The sequence below is a fragment of the Rhincodon typus genome, chromosome 23 (assembly GCF_021869965.1).
Source record: "Rhincodon typus isolate 14 chromosome 23, sRhiTyp1.1, whole genome shotgun sequence".
NCBI lineage: Eukaryota > Metazoa > Chordata > Chondrichthyes > Orectolobiformes > Rhincodontidae > Rhincodon > Rhincodon typus.
In genome coordinates, this window is record NC_063354.1 from 47220875 (window position 1) to 47244423 (window position 23549).

The 23549-nt window shown below is 43.7% G+C and overlaps 1 protein-coding gene across 1 annotated transcript in view; it reads right to left on the minus strand.

Annotated features, from left to right (window-relative positions):
• Positions 1–23549, minus strand: part of LOC109934118 (xylosyltransferase 2) — a 149917-nt gene that overhangs the window by 87384 nt on the left and 38984 nt on the right. The window contains exon 3 of the mRNA XM_048611157.1: positions 18085–18559. Within this exon, the coding sequence (XP_048467114.1) occupies positions 18085–18559 (475 nt within the window). The remainder of the gene's footprint in view (positions 1–18084; positions 18560–23549) is intronic.

Consider the following 23549-nt stretch of genomic DNA (forward strand, 5'->3'; position numbering starts at 1 on the left):
TGGATCCGGAGGTTGGTGGGGTGGTACCTGAGGATGAGGGGGATTCTGTTTTGGTTGTTATTGCGGGAAGGGGGTGTGAGGGATGAGTTGCGGGAAATGCGGGAGACACGGTCGAGTGCGTTCTCGACCAAACCCCTCCCATTCCTCAGACGACATGTCCATCCTGGGCCCCCTGCAGTGCCACAACGATGCCACCCGAAGGTTGCAGGAACAGCAACTCATAGTCCGCTTGGGAACCCTGCAGCCCAATGGTATCAATGTGGACTTCACAAGCTTCAAAATCTCCCCTCCCCCTACTGCATCCCAAAACTCGCCCAGCTTGTCCCCGCCTCCCTAACCTGTCCTTCCTCCCACCTATCCCCTCCTCCCACCTCAAGCCCCACGCCCATCTCCTACCTACTAAACTCATCCCACCCCCTCGACCTGTCCATCCTCCCTGGACTGACCTACCTCCTCCCTAACTCCCCACCCACATTCACCTTCACTGGCTCCATCCCCGCCTCTTTGACCTGTCTGTCTCCTCTCCACCTATCTTCTCCTCTATCCATCTTCTATCCGTCTCCCTCTCTCTCCCTATTTATTTCAGAACATCCTTTCCCTCCCCCATTTCTGACGAAGGGTCTAGGCCCGAAACGTCAGCCGTCCTGCTCCTCTGATGCTGCTTGGCCTGTTGTGTTCATCCAGCTCTACACCTTGTTATCTCAGTATTCTGGTAAACCTCTTCTATACCCTCTTCAAAGTCTTCACATCCTTCCTGTAAATGAATGCAATACTCTACTTGCTGCCTAACCAAAGTCTTATAAAGCTGCAACATGACATCCTGACCCTTGTACTCAATGTCCCGACCAAGAATGGCAAGCATGCTACATGCTTTCTTTACCACCCTGTCTACTTGTATGGATCTTGCGGTCCAAGTCCATAGCTCCCTGAAAGTGGCAACACAGTAGATAAGGTCGTAGAGAAGGCATACAGGTTGCCTTCATCAGTCGGGGCATTGAATTTAAAAGTTGCCAAGTCAAGCTGCAACTACATAAAATTTTGATCAGGTTACATTTGGAGTACTGTATGTAGTTCTAGTAACTGCACTGTAGGAAGGATGTGGGGGCTTTGGAAAGGAGGCAGAAGAGGTTTATCAGGATGTTATCTGGACGAAAGCATAATAGCCATAAGGAGAAGTCGGATAAACTTTGATTGTTTTCACTAGAGCAACAGAGGCTGAGAGGCGACCTAATCTAAGTATATAAAAGTATGAGGAGCACAAATAGGGCGACCATTAGGAATCTCTTACCCAGAGGGATGGAGGGGTTCAAATGAGATAACAGGAGCAAGTTTTTTTTTTAAACATAGAGAGTGGTAGGTGTCTGGAATGCACTGCCACGGTGGTTGTGGAGGCAGATACAATAAGGGCAGCTAAGGAGCTTTTAGATAAGCACATGAATGTGCAAGGAATGGAGGGATCTGGACCAAGGGCAGGCAGAAGGGATTAGTTTAATTTGGCTTCATGTTTGTCACAACATCGTGGGCCAAAGAGCCCGTTCATGTGCTGCACTGTTCCATGTTCCAATCCCTCTGTATATCAATGTTCTCAAGGGTTTGGCCATTTAGCATACTTTTCTCTTGCAATTGACCTCCCAAAATACATTACCTCACAACTGTATGATGAGGCCAGTGTTGGACAGGGGTGGACAAAGTCAGAAGTCACTAATTCTAACTCTAACAGTGAACAAATTAACAGACCTGCTAACAAACTGAATAATTCTCCCTTAATTACTAACTATTTCTGAACAGAACAAAATTCTAATAGCATGCTGTTCCAATAAATACAAGTCCCACTTATATAAACCACAGTAACATGAAAGATAAATTAAAACTTAGACTCTCAAAACTAGTGTCAGAATGTGTCTTCCGGAATGTTCTGTGCCTTTTCCACTATTCTTCAGTCAGGAATTCTTTCTTTGTCGAATCCTTGTGTCAGAGATATTAGCTAAGAGTGCCGTGGTACCTTTCAGGTGGTGTTTAATCAGAGAGCTTAAAGATTTCTGTGACAGCCAGAGTTTACTCTTCTGATGGCAGTTCGCTCACCCACTGATTTTCAAAAACTCTCTTCTCATGTACCGTTGATGAACTGTCAATTTTTTTATTATAGGAGTGGTCCGAGGTTGTCAATACCACGAGATTTAAATTTAAATGGATTTTAGTATCTCGGGCTGGTTTAAATTAATTGGCTGATATTCAAGCTGGTTGCCTTAACATCAAAACAAGCCTAGGTTACCAGTATGGGTGGGGTTACTTTTAGCGCGGCATAAACCCAAGATCACAGTTGAGACCATCCATGTGGGTATGGAACTTGGCTAGAAGTTTCTGCTAGGCGATTCTGCGTTGTTGTGTATCACATCCTCCAAGGTGGCCTTCGAGATACACAATAATGCAGAGTCATCGAGCAGAAACTGATAGCCACGTTCTGTATCCATGCAGACAGCCTCATCCGTGATCTTGGGTTCATGTTGTGCTACATGTAACCCCACCATACTGTTCTGTGTAAAATCTTCCTTATTATCCTGTTTTGACACCATCACCTTGATAACTTGTTATTATCTCTCTACCTTAATTAGTTTGTACAGTTTTGCTATTTTGGTTAGACCCTCATCATGCAACTCTTATACCTATCACGTTATTCCAGTCATTTAGTTAGTCTCTAGCACCATCCTATTTTTGATTTTTTGTAATTATTAATCAGATCATAGGTCATCCCTTCACTTGCTATTCAACTGTTGACACTTTACTCACACCATTCAACACTTTTGATCACCTGCAAAGACTTGTTTTTCAGCCTGTAGATACTCCACTTATTCTATTGATATTTACCTTTTGTCATTCTCAATTACCTGGAATTAGCTTGCCATTATCTCTCTGCATATAAATTCTGTGCCTATGCACTTCCTTCCACTTCACCTGATGAAGGAGCAGCACTCTGAAAGCTTATGATTTCAAATAAATCTGTTGAACTATAACCTGGTGTTGTGTGGCTTCTGACTTTGTCCACTTGTATGGATCAAACTCCATCTGCCGTTTCTCAGTCCAATTTTCCAATTGATCTATATCCTACTGCATCCTTTGATGTGTTTTGTCATTATCCACAATACCACCAATTTTCATGTCATCTGCAAACTTATTAATCAGACCACGTATATTTTCATATGTATATGTACACATAAATTTATATACAGACAACACAGATTCCAGCACTGATCCTTGCAAAACACCATGGATGCTAAGGAAATAAAGGAAATAAGTGGGTATGTTTTGGACTGCATACACATTACCAGCAAGGAGGTGTTTGCAGCCTTAGAACGCATTAAGGTAGATAAATCCCTTGGGCCTGATCAAGTCCATCCTCAGACATTATGGGCGGCTAGGGAAGAAATTGCAGAGGCTTTTGCAGAGATTTTTGCTTCATCTTTAGCCACTGGTAAAGTCCCGGAAGACTGGGGAGTGGCTAATAGAACATAGAATAGTACAGGCTCTTCCGTCCACGATGTTGTGCCAACCTATTATCCTACTCTAAGATCAAACTACCCTGCATACCCTACATTTTACTATCATCCCTGTGCCTATCCAAGATTCGCGTGAATGTCCCTAATGTATCTGACTCCACTACCACTGCCGGAAGCGCATTCCACGCACACACCACTCTCTATGTAAAGAACATACCTCTGACATCTCCCCTATACCTTCCTTCAATCACCTTAAAATTATGCCCCCTCGTAACAGTCATTTCCGCCCTGGGAAAACGTCTCTGGCTATCCATGCTATCTATGCCTCTCATCACTAATATTTGCAATGTTGTTCTATTGCTTAAGAAAGATAGCAAAGATAAGCCAGGGCACTACAGGCCAGTGAGTGTGACATCAGTGGTAGGCAAGTTATTGGAGAGGATACTGAGAGACAGGATCAACCAACACTTGGATAGTCAAGGCCTGATTAGTGATTGTCAACATGGATTTGTGCATGGGAAGTTACCTCTGACAAATTTTTTAGAGATTTTCGAAGAGGTGACCAAGAAGATAGATGAGGCAAGGGCAGCAGATGTTGTCTATATGGACTTTAGTAAGGCCTTTGACAAGGTCCTGCTAGTCATGAAGGTTAGGTCGCATGGGACCCAGGGAGAGCTAGCTAATCGGATTCAAAATTGGCTCGATGGTAGGAAGCAGAGGGCAATGGTTGAAGGTTGTTTCTCAGACTGGAGGCCTGTGGCTTAGTGGTGTGCCACAAGGGTCGGGACCTTTGTTACTTGTTATTGACATAAATGATCTGGATGTGAACGTACAAGGCATGATTAGTAAGTTTGCGGATGATATAAAAATTAGGAGGTATCACTGATAGCAAAGAAGGTTATCAAAAATTACAGAGGGATCTTGAACAGATGGGGAAGTGGGCTGAGGATTGGCAAGATGCAATTCAGTACAGATAAGCGTGAGATGTTGCACTTTGGAAAGTCAAACCAAGGTAGGACTTGTACAGTAAATGGCAAGGTCCCGAGGAATGTTGTGGAACAGAGGGACCTAGAAATACAAGTACATAGTTCGTTGAAAGCGGCATCACAGGGGGTGGTGAATTTGGCATGCTGGCCTTCATCGGTTGAGGCATTGAATACAGCCGTTGGGACTTTATGTTACTGTTGTAAAAGTCGTTGGTGAGGCCGCACTTGGAATATTGTGTACAGTTTAGGTCACCCTGTTATAGGCAAGATATAGTTAAACTGGAAAATGTGCAAAGAAGATTTACGAGATAGTAGGAACTGCAGATGCTGGAGAATCTGAGATAACAAGGTGTAGAGCTGGATGAACACGGCAGGCCAAGCAGCATCAGAGGAGCAGGAAGGCTGACGTTTCGGGCCTAGACCCTTCGTCAGAAAATGAAGAAGGAGGGTCTAGGCCCGAAACATCAGCCTTCCTGCTCCTCAAGATTTACGAGATGTTGCCAGGACTAGTAGATCTGAGTTATGGGGAGAGATTGGCCAGGATAGGACTTTATTCCATGGAACGTAGGAGATTGAGGGGGGACCTTATTGAGTGTATAATATCATGAGGGGCATAGATAGGGTTAATGCATATAGTCTTTTTCCCAGAGACAGGGAATTGATAGGAGGCCATAGGTTTAAGCTGAGAGGGGGAAAATTTAGGAAGGACCTAAAGGGCAACTTCTTCACTCAGAGAGTGGTGCGTATTTGGAATGGGCTGCCAGAGAAAGTGGATGAGGCAGGTACAATAGCAACATTTAAAAACATTTGGATAGGTATATGGATGGGAAGGATTTAGAGGGATATGGACCAAATACAGGCAAGTGGAACTAGCTGAGTGGGCACCATGCATGGACCAGTTGGAGCTGAAAGGCCTGTTTCCATGCTGTATTACTCTGTCTATATGATCACTGGTCACAGACCTCTAGTCATAAAGACACATCTCCACAACTATCCTCTGACTTCTTTGGCCAAGCCAATGATATATCGAATTTGCCAACTCACTACGGTTTCATGTGATTTTATCTTCTGGACAAGGCTACCATGTTTTAGTAAAGTCTATGCAGACAATATCCACTACCTTACCCTCATCAATTATCTTTATTACTTCCTCAAAATCTCAATCAATTTGTGACACAAGACCTCCCCCACATAAAGCCATGCTGACCATCCCTAATAAGTCCATTCTTCTCCAAATACAAGAAAATCCTGCCCCTGTGAATCTTCTCTAATAAGTTCCCTATCACTGATGTTTCTGATGATCTCCGTTGCCCTTCTTGAACAAGGGATAAAAACAATGGCTATTTTGCAGTCTTCAGGGATCTTGCCTGTGGCTAAACAGAATACAAATATCTTTGTGAAGGCCTCACCAATCTCCTCCCTTGCTTCCTTCAGTGTCTTGGGATTGATCCCATCAGATGCTGGGGCTTATCTACCTCAATGCTTTTCAAGACACCTAACACCACCTCCTTTTTAATATCGACATGGCTTAGAGTATCAACAAATTCTCTCTAAACTCACAATAATCCACGTCTTTCTACTTGGCAAATGCTAATTCAGAGTTTTCGTTTAGGACCTTACCCACTTCCGCTGGCTCCACAGATAAATTTCCTGCTTTATCCTGTGTCCTACCTTTTTCCTAGGTACCCTCTTGCTTCTAATATATGCACAAAATGACTTGGGATTCTCCTTAATCCTTCTTACCGAGAACCTTCTAGCCCTCCTAATTTCTTTTTCATCTGAGGTTCCTGAATTACGCCATCCTTATCTTACATGCTCACAGGAACATGCTGGTCCTGAACTCTGGTCAACTGGGTTCTAAAAACTCCTGCATATCTGATGTGGATTTACCTTCAAACAGCTAACCCCAATCTAGTTTATCCAGTTCTTGCCTAATATTGTTGTACTGCTGTTGGAAACAATTATTCAGGATAGAATCAACAGTCATTTGGAAATAGGTGGGTTGATTAGGAAGGATCAGGCATGTATTTTTAAAGGGGAAATTGTGTTTAACTAACTTGTTAAGAGCTGTTTGAAGAGGTAATGCAAAGGATTGGTGAGGGTAATGCTTGTGACATGCTATACATAGATTTCCTGAAGGCATGAGTTATACCGCCCCAAAACAGCCTTGTTAGGAAAGTTGTAGGTCATGGTGTAAAAGGGAAATTGGCAATGTGGATGTAAAATTGGCTGAGTGATAGAAAACAGAGTAACAGTCAATGGATTTTTTTCTGAGCTGGAGGAAGGTTTGTAGTGGAGATCCCCAAAACCTTGCTTTTCCTAATATATATTAACGATTTGCATCCTGGTGTGTAGGAGACAATTTCCAAGTTTGCAAATGACATTCAACTTGGAAGAATTGTAAACTGTGAGAAAGAGAGAGTATGGAACTCCAGAAGGTCACTGACAAGTTGGTGGAGTAGACGAATAGATGGCAGCTGAGTTTTAATGGAGAGAAGTGAAAGATGATACATTTTGGTCATAAGAACACAAAGACAACATATAATAGGGGGTACAATAATAAAGGGAGTTTAGGACCAGAGGTGTGTATTTGAGTGCAGATAATTAAAGTTTGCAGGACAGGTGGAGAGAGTAGTTAACAAAACATGCAGTGTTCTCAGCTTTATTAATAGGGCACAGAGGACAAGAGTAAGGAGGCAACATTGAACTTTTACAAGACACTTGTAAGTCTTCAGCATATAGTTGTTGGTGTCACGTTACAGAAAAGATGCAAATGCATTGGAGAGAATGCAGAAACAATTTACTAGCATGGTTACAGGTATGAAAAACTTCAAAAATGAGGATAGATTGAATAAATTGGGGTCATTTTACTTCGAGAGGAGATTTTATTGAGATTTTCAAAATCATGAGTGGGCTGGACAAAGTAGACAGGGTGAACTGTTTCTGCTTGTAAAAGAAGCTGAAACTAAAATTTTGGGGTGGCACGGTGGCACAGTGGCTAGCACTGCTGCCTCACAGCACCAGGGACCCGGGTTCGATTCTAGCCTTGGGTGACTGTCTGTGTCTGTCTGTTCTCCCTGTGTCTGCGTGAGTTTCCTCATACAGTCCAAAGATGTGCAGGTTAGGTGGATTGGCCGTGCTAAATTGCCCGTAGTGTTCAGGGATATGTAGAATCGGTGGGTTATAGGGGGATAGGTCTGGGTGGGATGCTGAGTGTTTCGGTGTGGACTTGTTGGGCCAAAAGGCCTGTTTCCACACTGTAGGGATTCTATGATAAAGGGCATAGATTTGAAGTGATGTGCAAATGAAGCAAGGCTGTTGAGGAAAAAAAAACTTTATTCATATATAGAATGCATTGTCTGGGAACTGTGGAGGAGTCAGGTTCAATTGAGACATTGGATGATTTTTAGACAGCAAAAAAGACAGGAAATTGGCACAAGATAATAGAACTAGACTAGATAATAGAGCCAGCGCATGTACAATGGACCAAGTGGCCTCCATCCGTACCGTAATAATTCTGTGATATAAATAACATGGCCGCAGCACTGATTCATGGGGAAATCTACTAGTTAGAGGTTGCCATTCTGAAAATACTGCTGTTGTCCCAACTCTCTGTTTACTACTAGTTAGTATAGCCTGCTCTCTGGTTGGTGCCAAAATACAGAATTATAGAATCACTGCAGAAAGAGGCCATTCAGCCAACAAGTCCACCCCAGCCCTCCAAAGAGCATTCCACCCTGACCCAAACCCCCACCCTATACCGAAAACCCCAAATCACCTTGGCTAGTCCACGTAGCCTATCCCTGGGCAATTTTAACATAGCCAGTCCACCTAAACTGCACATCTTTGGACTGTGGGAGGAAACCCTCGCAGACAGGGGAGAATATGCAAACTCCGCACAGACAGTTGCCTGAGGCTGGAATCCAACCTGGGTCCCAGGCACTGTGAGGCAGCAGTGCCACTACGCTGTCCATAAACATGCTACTCCATAAGACCATTTGGTCCATCAAGTCTGCTCTGCCATTCAATCATGGCTGAAATGTTTTTCAACATGATTCTCCTGCCTTCTCCCCATAACCTTTGAACCCCTTACTAATCAAGAACCTACCTATCTCTGTCTTTAATACACTGAAAGACATGGCGTCCACAGTCCACTGCAGCAATGAGTTCCACAGATTCACCACCCTCTGGCTGAAGAAATTTCTCCATATCTCAGATCTAAGCTGTCATCCCGTCACTGAGTCCGTGCCCTTAAGTCCTAGTGGCTCCTACTCAAGGAAACATCTTCTTCACATCAACACTATCTACGTCTCTCAGTATTCTATAAGTTTCAATGACATTCCAACTCCCATGCATCTAAACTCCATCAAGTACAGACACAGAATCCTCAACCACTCCTCACATAACAAGGAATGATCCAAGATCATTCTGTGAACCTTCTCAAGACTTTCTTCAAGGTCAGCACATCCTTCCTTAGATACGAGGTCCAAAACTGCTTATGATATTCCAAATGTTAATGTTTCAACAAAGATCCGTAGCTCGGGTTGTGGTTGGAGTTATTGTTCTGTCCCACTCTGAGCTTATATAGTCCGGTCCATCATGGTGGGCAGTCTTGTTTCCTGTTTTGTACCATAGCGGTATGTAGATGGGGTCTAATTCAACATGCTTGTTAACTGCATCGGTGGTTGAACAGTACAACAGGAATCACCCCAACGTCCACAAACAGAGCTGTGTCAAGACTCTATTCAAATGAGCGATAACTCACTGCAATACCCCAGAGCTGTGCAAAAACGGAAAGGAACACCTATATAAAGTCTTTAAAAACAAAATTGTTATCCTGATGTTAATCCGCTGATGCCTGGCAAACAAACAACAAGAAGACACTGTATGCCCCAATACACTGACCACCCTACCCTATGTTAGAAACACATCAGCACTGACGATAAGACTCCTACAACATCTTGGAATAAGGAAAGCACACAAACCAACAGCCACACTTCGCTAGTTACTCTCAAAGACGAAAGACCCCATACCCACAATGAGCAGGACAAATGTGATATATAAAATACCATGCAGCAACTGCGAGAAATACTACATAGGTAAGAGGGGCAGGAAACCCGCCACCAGGATACACGAACACCAACTCACAGCAAAACAACACGCCCGACTGTCCCTTGTTTCAATACACTCTGACACAGAAAGACATCAATTTGACTGGGACAAAGTTACAGTATGGGAATTCCTGGAGGTCTGGTTTTCAACCACCAATGCAATTAACAAACATATTGAAATAGACCCCATCTACATACCACTATGGTACAAAACTGGAAACAAGACTGCCCACCATGACAGACAGGACCAAATAAAGTCACAGCAGGACAGAACAAAGCATTTCAACGGAGGCTGCACAGCATTGACAATATCACCTAGAAGGGAGACGAAACGTTTGCATGAAAACCAGTCAGCTTGGCGAGCCAACCAACATATTCCAAATGCGATTTAGCTGGAGCCTTATACAGTCTCTGCTCTTGTATTCCAGCCCCCTTGAAATGAACGTTAACATAACATTTGCCTTCCTAATTGCCAACTGAACCCAAATGTTAACCTTAAGAGAGTCCTGAACTAGGACTCCCAAGTCCCTTTATGCTTCAGATTTCCGAACTCTTTCCTCATTTAGAAAATAGTCTACGCCTCTATTCTTGTCACCAAAGGGTATAACGTCACCATTTCCCCCAAGTATTCCATCTCTCACTTCTTTTGTCCACTTTCCGAATCTGCCCAAGTCCTTCAGCAGCCTTCCCGCTTCCTCAACACTACCTGCCCTTCCACCCATCTTTGTGTCATCTGCAAACTTAGCAACCGGGCTGCATTTTGTCTACCCAATGCTGCAGAGTCTGCATTATGAACAGAGAATACAGTAGATTAGACTAAATTAAGTGAAGGTAAATTGTTGCTTCACCGAGAAGGTGTGTCTGTGGCCTTGGATTGTGATTATTTGATATTAGAGTAGGACTAAGCTAAGCTTAAGAGTAAAAATGGCAGGAGATCCCAGATCTGTGTTATGCTCCTCTTGCTCAATATGGGAGCTCAGGGATGCAGCTGATGTCCCTGACTCCTACACGTGCAGGAAGTGTGTCCAGCTGCAGTTCTTGTTAGGCTGCATGACGGCTCTGGAGCTGCGGATGGACTCACTTTGGAGCATCCGTGATGCTGAGGAAGTCGTGGATAGCACGTTTAGCAAATTGGTCACACCGCAGATTAGGATCGCTGAGGGAGAAAGGGAATGGGTGACCAAAAGGCAGAGAAAAAGCAGGAAGGCAGGGCAGGTGTCCCCTGCGGTCATCTCCCTCTAAAACAGGTATACTGTTTTGGATACTGTTGGGGGAGATGGCTCACCAGGCAACCGTGGCTGGCTCTGCTGTACAGAAGGGCGGGAAAAAGAGTGGAAGGGCTCCAGTCATGTGGGATTCGATTGTAAGGGGAGTAGCTAGGCGGTTCTGTGGTTGAAAACGAGACTCCCGAATGGCATGTTGCCTCCCAGGTGCACGGGTCAGAGATGTCTCAGATCGACTGCAGGACATTCTGAAGGGGGAGGATGAACAACCAGCTGTCGTGGTGCTTATAGGCACCAATGATATAGGTTATAAACGGGATGAGGTCCTACAAGCAGAATTTAGGGAGTTAGGCGCCAAGTTAAAAAGTAGGACCTCAGAGGTAGTAATCTCAGGATGGCTACCAGTGCCACGTGCTAGTCACAGTAGAAATGAAAGAATAGGCAGGATAAATGAGTGGCTTGAGAGATGGTGCAGGAGGGAGGGGTTCAGATTTTTAAGACATTGGGACCGGTTCTGGGGGAGGTGGGACTATTACAAATCGGACGGTGTACACCTGGGCAGGACTGGAACCAATGTCCGAGGGGGTACTTTTGCTAACGCTTTTTGGGGAGGGTTTAAACTAATGCGGCAGGGGGATGGGAACCAAATGAGCAGGTTAGTGGACAGTAAGGAGGTAGTAACTAAAGCCTGTAAGGAACTAGACAATGAAGTCAGTGTGACTAAGGGGAAGAGTAGGCAGAGAGCAGATGATGAACGCAAAGGGACAGGTGGTCTGAGGTGTAGTTGTTTTAATGCGAGAAGTGTAGTAGGTAAGGCAGATGAACTCAGGGCTTGGATTAGTACCTGGGAGTATGATGTTATTGCTATTACTGAGACTTGGTTGAGGGAAAGGCAAGATTGGCAACTAAATATCCCAGGATATAGATGCTTCAGGCAGGATAGAGAGGGAGGTAAAAGGGGTGGAGGAGTTGCATTACTGGTCAAAGAGGATATCACAGCTGTGCTGAAGGAGGGCACTGTGGAGGACTCGAGCAGTGAGGCAATATGGGCAGAGCTCAGAAATAGGAAGGGTGCGGTAACAATGTTGGGGCTGTACTACAGGCTTCCCAACAGCGAGTGTGAGATAGAGGTACAAATATGTAGACAGATTATGGAAAGATGTAGGAGCAACAGGGTGGTGGTGATGGGAGATTTTAATTTTCCCAACATTGACTGGGATTCACTTCGTGTTTGGGGGTTAGATGGAGCAGAATTTGTAAGGAGCATCCAGGAAGGTTTTCTAGAGTGGTATGTAAATAGTCCAACTCGGGAAGGGACCATACTGGACCTAGTGTTGGGGAATGAGCCTGGCCAGGTGGTTGAAGTTTCAGTCGAGGATTACTTTGGGAATAGTGATCACAATTCCGTAAGTTTTAGAATACTCACAGACAAAGATAAGAGTGGTCCGAAAGGAAGAGTGCTAAACTGGGGAAAGGCCAACTATAGCAAAATTCGGCAGGAGCTGGGGAATGTGGATTGGGAGCAGCTGTCTGAGGGTAAATCCACATTTGATTTGTGGGAGGCTTTTAAAGAGAGGTTGATTAGAGTGCAGGACAGACATGTCCCTGTAAAAAAGAGGGATAGAAAGGGCAAGATTAGGGAACCATGGATGACAGGTGAAATTGTGAGACTAGCAAAGAGGAAAAAGGAAGCATACATAAAGTCTAGGCGACTGAAAACAGGCGACGCTTTGGAAGAATATCGGGAAAGTAGGACCAATCTGAAACGAGGAATTAAGAGGGCTAAAAGGGGTCATGAAATATCTTTAGCAAACAGGGTTAAGGAAAATCCCGAAGCCTTTTATTTGTACATAAGGAGCAAGAGGGTAACTAGAGAAAGGGTTGGCCCACTCAAAGACAAAGGAGGGAAGTTATGTAAGGAGACAGAGAAGATGAGTGAGATTCTGAATGAGTACTTTGTGTCGGTATTCACCAAGGAGAGGGACATGACAAAGGTTGAGGTCAGGGATAGATGTTTGATTACTTTAGGTCAAGTCGGCATAAGGAGGGGGAAGTGTTGGGGATTCTAAAAGGCATTAGGGTGGACAAGTCCCCAGGTCCGGATGGGATCTATCCCAGGTTACTGAGGGAAGCGAGAGAGGAAATAACAGATATCTTTGCAGCATCCTTGAGCACGGGTGAGGTCCCGGAGGACTGGAGAATTGCTAATGTTGTCCCCTTGTTTAAGAAGGGTAGCAAGGATAATCCAGGTAATTACAGACCAGTGAGCCTGATGTCAGTGGTGGAGAAGCTGCTGGAGAAGATACTGAGGGATAGGATCTATTTACATTTGGAAGAAAATGAGCTTATTAGTGATAGGCAGCATGGTTTTGTGCAGGGAAGGTCATGTCTTACCAACTTGATAGAATTCTTTGAGGAAGTGACAAAGTTGATAGATGAGGGAAGGGCTGTAGATGTCATATACATGGACTTCAGTAAGGCGTTTGATAAGGTTCCCCATGGTAGGCTGATGGAGAAAGTGAAGTCGCATGGGGTCCAAGGTGTACTGGCTACATGGATAGAGAACTGGCTGGGCAACAGGAGACAGGGAGTTGTAGTGGAAGGAAGTTTCTCAAAATGGAGAACTGTGACCACAGGGATCCGTGTTGGGACCACTGTTGTTTGTGATATACATAAATGATCTGGAGGAAGGTATAGATGGTCTGATTAGCAAGTTTGCAGATGACACTAAGATTGGTGGAGTAGCAGACAGTGAAGGGGACTGTCGGAGAATGCAGCAGAATATAGATAGATTGGAGAGTTGAGCGGAGAAATGGCAGATAGAGTTCAATCCAGGCAAATGCGAGGTGATGCATTTTGGAAGATCCAATTCAAGAGCGAACTATACAGTAAATGGAAAAGCCCTGGGGAAAATTGATGCAGAGAGAGATCTGGGTGTTCAGGTTCATTGTACCCTGAAGGTGGCAACACAGGTCAATAGAGTGGTCAAGAAGGCATACGGCATGCTTTCATTCATCGGACAGGGTATTGAGTTGGCAGGTCATGTTACAGTTGTATAGGACTTTGGTTCGACCACATTTGGAATACTGCGTACAGTTCTGGTTGCCACATTACCAAAAGGATGTGGATGCTTTGGAGAGGGTGCAGAGGAGGTTCACCAGGACGTTGCCTGGTATGGAGGGTGCAAGCTATGAAGAGAGGTTGAGTAGATTAGAATTATTTACATTAGAAAGACGGAAGTTGAGGGGGGACCTGATTGAGGTCTACAAAATCATGAGAGGTATAGACAGGGTGGATAGCAAGAAGCTTTTTCCCAGAGTGGGGGACTCAATTACTAGGGGTCACGATTTCAAGGTGAAAGGGGAAAAGTTTAAAGGAGATATACGTGGAAAGTTCTTCACGCAGAGGGTCTTGGGTGCCTGGAACGCGTTGCCAGCGGAGGTGGTAGAGGCGGGCACGATAGCGTCATTTAAGATGTATCTAGACAGATGCATGAATGGGCAGGGAGCAGAGGGATACAGATCCTTGGAAAACAGGCGACAGGTTTAGATAGAGGATCTGGACCGGCGCAGGCTTGGAGGGCCGAATGGCCTGTTCCTGTGCTGTAATTTTCTTTATCCTTTGTAAAACCATGCTGACTCTTCTTGATTAACTTGAGAGTATTTTAAACATAGGGACAGTCATGACATACCCCAACCTCTTTTACAATTAATTCTGATATATTCCCTCTGACAGACATTAAGATAACTGGTTTATAGCTTCATGTTTTTTTACCTCCTTTCTTGCTTGAATAGAGAAGCTACATTTGGAATTTCCAGTCGGATTGAAACTTTTCAGAAAGTTGGAAAATTAACAACAATGAAACACAGTAGTATTTAAATGGAAAAAGTAACTGCGGAAAACTGCAACACAAAGGTACTTGGGGATACTTGTGCATGAAATGCAGAAAACTAGCACACAGGTGCAGCAGGTAATCAGGAAAGCTCATGAAAGGCTAATCAGGAGGTTCAGAGATTGCTTTGTCGAGCACCTGCACTCTGTTCGCCACAAACTACAACACCTTCCGGTTTTGAACCATTTTACCACCACGCCCCTCACTCCAGCTCCCCCCCAACCCCCGCACCCCCACCCCACCCCCAGCACCACCCCCCCACCAGCAACACCCCCCCAACCCGGGTGACATGTCCATCCTGGGCCTCCTCCAGTGTCACAATGTCACCAGGTTACCACCCGGAAACTGGAGGAGCAGCACCTCATATTCCGCCTTGGGAGCCTCCAGCCCAATGGCTTAAATGTGGACTTTACCAGTTTCAAAATCTCCCCACTCCAGGCCTCATCCCATGACCAACCCTCCCTCTCATCTCCACCTCCTTGACCTGACACAACCTGTCCATCTTCTCTCCCACCTATCTGCTCCTCCCACTTCACTGACCAATCCCCACCACTGCCTACCTGCACTCACCTATCACCATCCCAACTACCTTCCCCAGCCTCACCCCTCTCTCTCTATTTATTTCTGAGCTCCCTTCCCTCCCCCATTTCTGAAGAAAGGTCCTGACTGAACCGTCAATTTTCCTGCTCCTCTGATGCTGCCTGGCCTGGCCTGCTGTTTTCCTTCAGCTTCACACCATGTTATCTCTGACTCCAGCATCAGCAGTTCTTACCATCTCTGAGGCTAATGAAACGTCTGCCCTTATTTCAAGAGGGCTGAAGTATAAGAGTAGGGAAGTCTTAACTGCAAGTGTAAGGTGCTGGTGAAACCATATCTGGAGGACTGTGAGCAGTTTTGGTCCCCTTATCTAAGGAAGGCCATTATTTCATTGGAGGCAGTTCAGAGGAAGTTCACTGTTTGGAAGGATTCAGCAAGGACTAAACAGGTTAGACTTCTATTCGTTGGGAGTTTAGAAGAATGAGAGGTCATCTTATCAAACCACAGGATTATTAAGGGGCTTGCTGAGAGGATATTGACCAGACAGCATAGTCGCAGAATAAAGGGTCACCAATTTCAGACCAAGATGGGGAGTAATTTCTTTTCTCAGAAGGTTGAGTGTCTTTGAAACTTCCTGCCACAGAAAGCTATGAGGTAGAGTCCTTGTATATATTTAAGACTGGGATGGATTCATAATCAGTGGCGAAATGAAGAGTTATGGGGAAGGACAGGAAAGTAGACATGAAGAATGTTGGATCAGCCACTGAATGGCGGAACAGGGTCAAGGAGCTGAATGGCCTACTCCTGTTCCTTTTTTTATAGTCATGTGATGACTTTGTTTTTAAAACACTAAGATGTGGGCGCAGAGATTTCTCAACCTGCAGCTCCAATAGTTTGTTTAGTATTACGCCCCGGTGACTGGAAGTTCGCTAAGTTCTCCTTTCCCTTCTACCCCTGATTTACAGCTATTATTCTGTAGTGAAGACAGAACAAATATTTGTTCTTTGCATCCACCATTTCCTCATTATCTACTGCTAGCTCGTTATTCTTTCTCTCTCTAGTACTCACTTTACTTCATCTTTTCCTTCTAAATACCTGTAGAAATTCTTGCTATCCATGTTTACATTCCTATCTATTTTCTTCTCATATTCTAATTTCTTCTGCCTGTTTTAAAGAATGGCAGAGAACGATGAAAGGTTATGTTCTGGCCAATCATCTGACCTGCCACTGATTTTTAAGCTTTTCCTAACTTGGTTAGTTAACCACAGAAGATTAACTAAAATTTCCTTTAAGAAATTTTCTTCATAAAATATTGTTACACTGAGTATTCTGAAATATCCCCTGCTGCTTCTGTATTGTTATATCTCCTGGCCTAACATGCTAGTGCATGGGAACCCACAAGAAAGATTTGAACAAACAACAGTAGTCAATAGTTCTGTGCAGCTAGAAAATTGGGTCTCAGAAGCAGTATCAGCTCTGTGAATGTGTTTGCTCAGTGGATTGGAAACCAGGACACAGGAGAATGCCCATGAGGATGAGTTGTCAAGCTCAGTGAAACTGAAGAACAACTTATCTGCCTCATAGAATCCCGACTGTTTGGAAACAGGCCATTCTGCCCAACAAGTCCATACCAACTCTCCAAAGAGCACCCCACCCAGACTCACTCCCCTAACCTATCCCTGAAACTCCCATGCTAATCCACCTAACCTACACATTCCCCAGACACTGTGGGCAATTTCGCATGGCCAATGCACCTAACCTGCATATCTTTGGATTGTGGGAGGAAACAGGTGCTCACAGAGGAAACCCACACAAACAAGGGGAGAATGTGCAAACTCCACACAGAGGAGGCTGAAACTGAACCCAGGTACCTGGCGCTGTGAGGCAGCAGTGCTAACCACTGAGCCAACAAGGTGTAGAGCTGGACGAATACAGCAGGCCAAGCAGCATCAGAGGAGCAGGAAGGCTGACGTTTCGGGCCTAGACCCTTCTTCAGAAATGTTTTTTGGTTAGTGTTCAACTACAGTTTGCAGTTTACCTCATGTTAATTTTGAATGGTAAAGTATAGGATAAATAGTATTTAATGTTTGCTTAGTAAAAATTATTTATTTGTTTAAAATCATGGAAATTTGTGACTTTATTCTGTTAGCAAATACCCAGGATTTTAAATTCTGTTTACTTTAAGAAATATAACTTATTGATCCCTGAATGGAATCTTAACATTGAAAGTAGGAATAGGAGTAGGCTATTCAGCCCTTCAAACCACTGTTCAATATGACCACAGTTGATCACCCAACTCAGTAACCTCTTCGTACTTTCTCCCTAACATCCTTTGATTCCATTAGCTCTAAAACTAGATCTAACTCCTTCTTGAAAACATTAAATGTTTTGGCCTCAACTGCCTTCCCCGGCTGAACTAATCAACTGGGACAACACACCCATAATAGCAGGAGCCAAACAGAGACATGCCAGGAAATTCCTGGAGGCCTGGCATTCCAACCAGAACTCCATCAGCAAACACACTGAACTGGACCCGATATACAAACCACTGAAAAACAGAACCGGAAGTAATGCCGACCACCCCAGCAAACCGAGGCACAAAAATAACAAATGGGACAGAACACCAACGCTTCACTGGAGATGCACTGACAATGTTACCCAGCAGGGTGATGAAGTGTCTGCAACCAAACACAGTGGCTCAGCGACCAAGTCTACAACCTCAGTAAAATTCCTCATCTCACTGAACTCAAAATTCCACAGTAAAAATCTGGATGGAAAGAGCTTACAGTAAATTGATGCAATCTTTATAGAAAGGAGTTGAATCTTATTGATGCATTATACCTGAGAGATGACAGGAGCGAGGTATAGAGTGTGGCATCAGTCTCCCAGCCTGGTGTAAACAGACAACATTGGTGATTTCTTGTTGGCACTGCTGAGTGCTTGCCCTGGCTAATGCAGACAAGGCATCCTTCCCCACAATGTCACAATTGGGTGAGAAGCCATTGTTGGTGGGTTGAGGAACTCCACCCACACTGCCGATGTCTCCATTCTTCGATTCCACTTTCACATCGCTGGTGTTTCTACTGCTGAATGGATCATTTTGGATGGTATCACCGTAGTGGATTTTTGGGGCGATTCTGTGCCGTACTGCAGGTTTTTGCCTTATTAAACTAGTCCTCAGTACGCTGGCAGTGCTACCTGGCTGTTCCCTACTTGCTCTCTGCGGGTTCAGCCGTCGGCTGTACCCCAGATGCCGTCCATCAGAACTGTCCACTTCGTTGCTGTCTGGCAATTTGATTCTCTTCTCCCTTACCTTCTGTGAACAAAAAAAACATGCCCATTACAAATCCAGTCAAAAATCCAGCAACAATTTACAAGATTGCACAACAACCAAAACTCTCACTCTATTAATGGTTATCATTGTTATTTTTGATCTTTAAAAGGGACTTCCAGAAATCTGTCAAATTGCTCAACAATAAAATGGTCTCACCCAGGATGGTCCATTCGTTTGTTCAGAATGATTGCTACATTATCATTGCAAACCTATTCTTCATCTTTGCAACATTGAAATCTAGACATTTCACACTTTCCATTTCACACACAAGCTCCAGAACTGTGAAACTCACTTCTCTCAGTCTACCCTTCTCACCTTAACCTTCAAAGTTGGTGCTAACTAAGCCTACCTTCTGATGTGCTTCCTCTTCTCAACCACCTTTTCATGTTGAGAATTTTATACTGTGAGCTTTGTCCATTAACAGTTTCTTAATTCAAAGATAATTCTTCAGAACTAAATTAGGCTGAACATAAACAATCAATACTCTCTGTCTGTGATTTCTGTCTTGTGACATCCTCTGGCCTCACTGTACATTGTCCCTCCTGTATAAGCACATATAATGGCAGTCAGTGCGTGACTGACACCCTCAAATAGTTAAAAGATATGGCTGAAAAACTGCAGACTCCAGTAAAATTATCTAGCTGATTCTATAACAAACACAACTTCTCATGAATAAGTAATAATGACTGAATAAGCTTCTTATCCAATGCAAACAGCTTTAGTATTTTCTCAGCGCAAGTTATAAGAAGCCTCTGCACCCAAATCAGCTACATCTTCACATGTAAATAGCATCTTTGGGAATGACCATAAATAAATTTTTACAGCTGCACTTGGAAAAAGTGATCAGGAGCAATGTAGACCACTGAAATAGATATTGCTAAAACTTACAAACAAAAATAAAGAACTGACAAACATGTAGGGACTGAGATCATGCCAGATATCACATGAAAACAAAACACCGATTCAGCAACAGAGACTCATGAAAACTAACTTCAACAAAATGACAGTAAAGAAGAAAATAATGACGTTAAAGAGTGACAACCAATTGGCACTAGGGGCTAGTAAATCAGGGTTTTAAAAATGGTAAAAACATTGCAGATGCCCTCATTGTAATCTTACAATATTCTCTCAATTCAGGAGCCATTCGTTTAAATTTGAAACTGTGCATGTCTCCCTGCTGTTTAAGAAATGTGACAGAAAAAGCATGGAAGTACATCACAGTTATCGTAACATGTAATTGAAAATTATGACACTCCATAATGAAATACATAAAACTAAAATAGATGACAGTTATACCAAAGATCCTTAATCAACATGTAAGACCGACAATAAGACAGAGGCAAGAGCAGGCTATTCAGCCCATCGAGTTTGCTCCATCATTTAATAAGATGATGACTGAGCTGATGATCCTCAACTCCACTTCCCTGCTTTTCGCTCCCCCAAAAATCCTCAATACCCTTAGTGATTAAAAATCTTTCTATCTCAGCCTTGAATCTATTTAATGATGCAGCCTCTTTGGACCCTGTAGTAAAGAATTCCACAGATTCACAACCCTCAAACGAGAAATTCTTCCTCATTTCTGCATGACCCATAATTCTGAGATTATGGCCTCTGATCCTAGACTCACCCACAAGGGGAACCAACCTTTCTGTATCAGTATCGGTAAGAGCGAAAACTGCACAGATGAAGTCCCACCTTCACATTGAGAATAACCTTCATTGTGTTGCGTGGCACTATCAATATGCTAAATGGGATAGACTTTGAACAGATCTAGCAATTCAAGACTGGGCATCCATAAGGCACTGTGGGCCATCAACAGCAGCAGAATTGTACTCCAGCACAAACTATAACCTCATGGGCCAGCATATATGCCACTCAACCATTACATCAAGGCAGGCAGGCATGCCAGATGCAGCACCAGGCATAACTGAAGCTGAGGGGTCAACCTGGTAAAGCCACCAAAAAGAATTACTTGCATGCCAAACAGCATAAACAGCAAGTGATAGACAGAGCTAAGCAATCCCACAACCAATGGGTAAGATCTAAGCTCTGTAGTCCTGCCACATCCAGTCGTGAAAGGTGGGAGACGATTAAACAACTCACTGGAGGAGGCTGCTCCACAAATATCCTGATCCTCAATGATGGAACAGCCCAGCACATTAGTGCAAAAGATAGGGCTGAAGCTTTCACGGTAATCGTCAGCCAGTACTACCAAGTGGATGACCCATCTCGGCCTCTTCCAGTGGTCCCCAGCATTACAGATTCCAGTCTTCAGTCAATTCAATTCACTCCGTGTGATATCAAGAAAGGGTAGAGACACTAGATACTACAAAGGCTATGGGCCCTGACAATATTCCAGCAGTAGTACTGAAGACTTGTGCTCCAGAACTTGATGCTCCCCTAGCCAAGCTGTTCCAGTACAGTTACAACACTGGTATCTACCTGACAATATGGAAAATTGCCCAAGTAGGTCCTATACATAATAACAAGCAAGGCAAATCCAACCTGGCCAATTACCACCCCATCAGTCTACTCTCAATCATCAGTAAAGTAATGGAAGGTGTAATCAACAGTGCCATCAAGCAGCACCTGCAAAGCAATAACCTGCTCAGTGACGGCCAGTTTGGGTTCCACCATCAGCTCCTGACCTCATTACAGCCTTAGTTCAAACATGGACAAAACAGCTGAATTCCAGAGATGTAGTGAGAATGACAGCCCTTGATATCAAGGCTGCATTCGACTGAGTGTGGCATCAAGAAGCCCTGGCAAAACTAGAATGAACGCGAATCTGGGGGCAAATTCTCCAGTGGTTAAAATCATACCTGATCATCATTATCAGGAGATTTAGAATCTCCTCAGTCCCAGAAACTGATTCTGAGCTGACTGGCCACAGCCAGTCTACTGTGCGAAAGGAAATAAAGGGTGATTTGGTGATGGATACCGGCCTCTGTGCAGTTATTTCAACCTTCTCAAATGAAACAACTTTCCTTAAAATTAGAGGACAAAACTGCGCAGAGTAGTCCAGATGTGGTCTCCCCAGCACCTTGTACAGTTGCAGTAAGACCTCACTATTCTTACAGTTCAACGCCCTTGAATTAGGGCCAATATTAGTCTTCCTGATTACCTGATTAGCAGCTGTGTGCTAGTTTTCTGTGTTTCTTGCACAAGTACCCCAATGCTTTGTGCAGTCCTTCTTCCATTAAATAATTCTCAGTTCTTTTGTTCTTCCTTCCAAAATGAACAACTTCATATTTTCACCCATTATATACCATGTGCCAACTCTTTTGCCCACTTACTTAACATATTCATATCTCTCTGTAAATTTTTATATCCTCTCTCAATCTGCCTTTCTATCTATTTTTGTCATCTGCAAGCTTGGCTACAGTTCTTTTGCTTCCTTCCTCCAAGTTAATAATATATATTGCAGTTCCTACACTGATCCCCATGGAAAACCACTGATTACAAATCACCAACCTGAAAAGAACCCTTTATCTCAACTTACCATTTTTTGTCCATTAACCAATTCTCTATTCGTGCCAATATGCAACATCCAATACCATGGGCTCTTATGTCTCATTTAAGGAAGAACATCAAAGCTCTGGCATAATGCCAAGGAGATGGTGTGATAGCACCAATATCTGTAAATTTCCTTCCAAGATCTACACCACTTTGGCTTGGAATAATATCATTGTTCCTTCATTGCAAAATCCTGAAACTCCCTCCCCAACAGCACCGTGATTGCATCTGCCCCTCATGGACGGCAGTGGGCTCAGGAAGGCAGCTCACCATCATCTTCCCCAAGGCAATTAGGTATGGGCAATACATTCTGTATTAGCTAGCCTCACCCACATTCCATGAACAAATACACAGCCAAATTTCAATATCAAGCTATGAAACCAAATTTGGATGAGTGGCAAACGTGGAGGATGATACTTACTAACTGCAAAAGGACAACACAGATGGTAGAATGGGAAGCCAAATGGCAGATGCAATTTAATACAACTATGTGTGTACTGATGCACTTTGCTAGAAGGGATAGGAAAAGTCTAGAAAGTTAATGGCTCAGATCCAAAACATATGCAGGGACAGAGGGATTAGATGCAAGTGTTTAGATTACTGAAGGTGGCAGATATATTGAAAGAGTAATTTGCAAAGCACATGGTACATGAACTTTGTGAACAGAGGCACTGGTTACAAATGCTGGGGGATTTTGGTCAACGTTTATCAAGCTCTGATGAGTCCATAATTACAACATCACTTCCAGTCTGGCCACTTTAGCAAGGATGATACGTCCTTGAGAAGATCTACAGATTTGCTGGCGTAGTTCCAGGGATGAGGAATTTTAGCTACAAAGTTAAGATCGAAATGTTGGGGTCATTTCCTTGGTACAAAGCAGATTTCAGAGAGATGTACAAACATATAATGAGTATAGAGTACAGCAGTATAGTAGGGTTCAGAAGAGATTTACCAGGATGTTGCCGGGTATGGAAAGTTCAAGTTATAAAGAAAGGCTGGATAGGCTGGGACTTTTTTCACTGTAGTGCAGGAGGTTGAGGGGTGACCTTATAGAAGTTCATAAAATAATGAGGGGTACAGATAGGGTTAATGGTAGTTGTGTTTTCCCTAGGATGAGGGATTTCAAGACAGGGGGCACATTTTTAAGGTGAGAACAGAGAGATTTAATAAAGACATGAGGGTCAAATTTTTTACACAGAGGGTGGTTTACATGTGGAATGAACATCCTGAGGAAATGGTGGATGTTGGTACAATTACAACATTTAAAAGACATTTTGATAAGTACATGAATAGGAAAGATTTGCAGGGATATGGGCCAGGAGTAGGCAGGTGGGACTAGTTAAATTGGGATTATGTTTGGTATGGATTGTCTGGACCAAAGGGGCTCTTTCCGTGCGGTATGAATCTATGACTATAAAAGAACTACAAATGCTAGAAATTAGAAATTGCTGAGAAA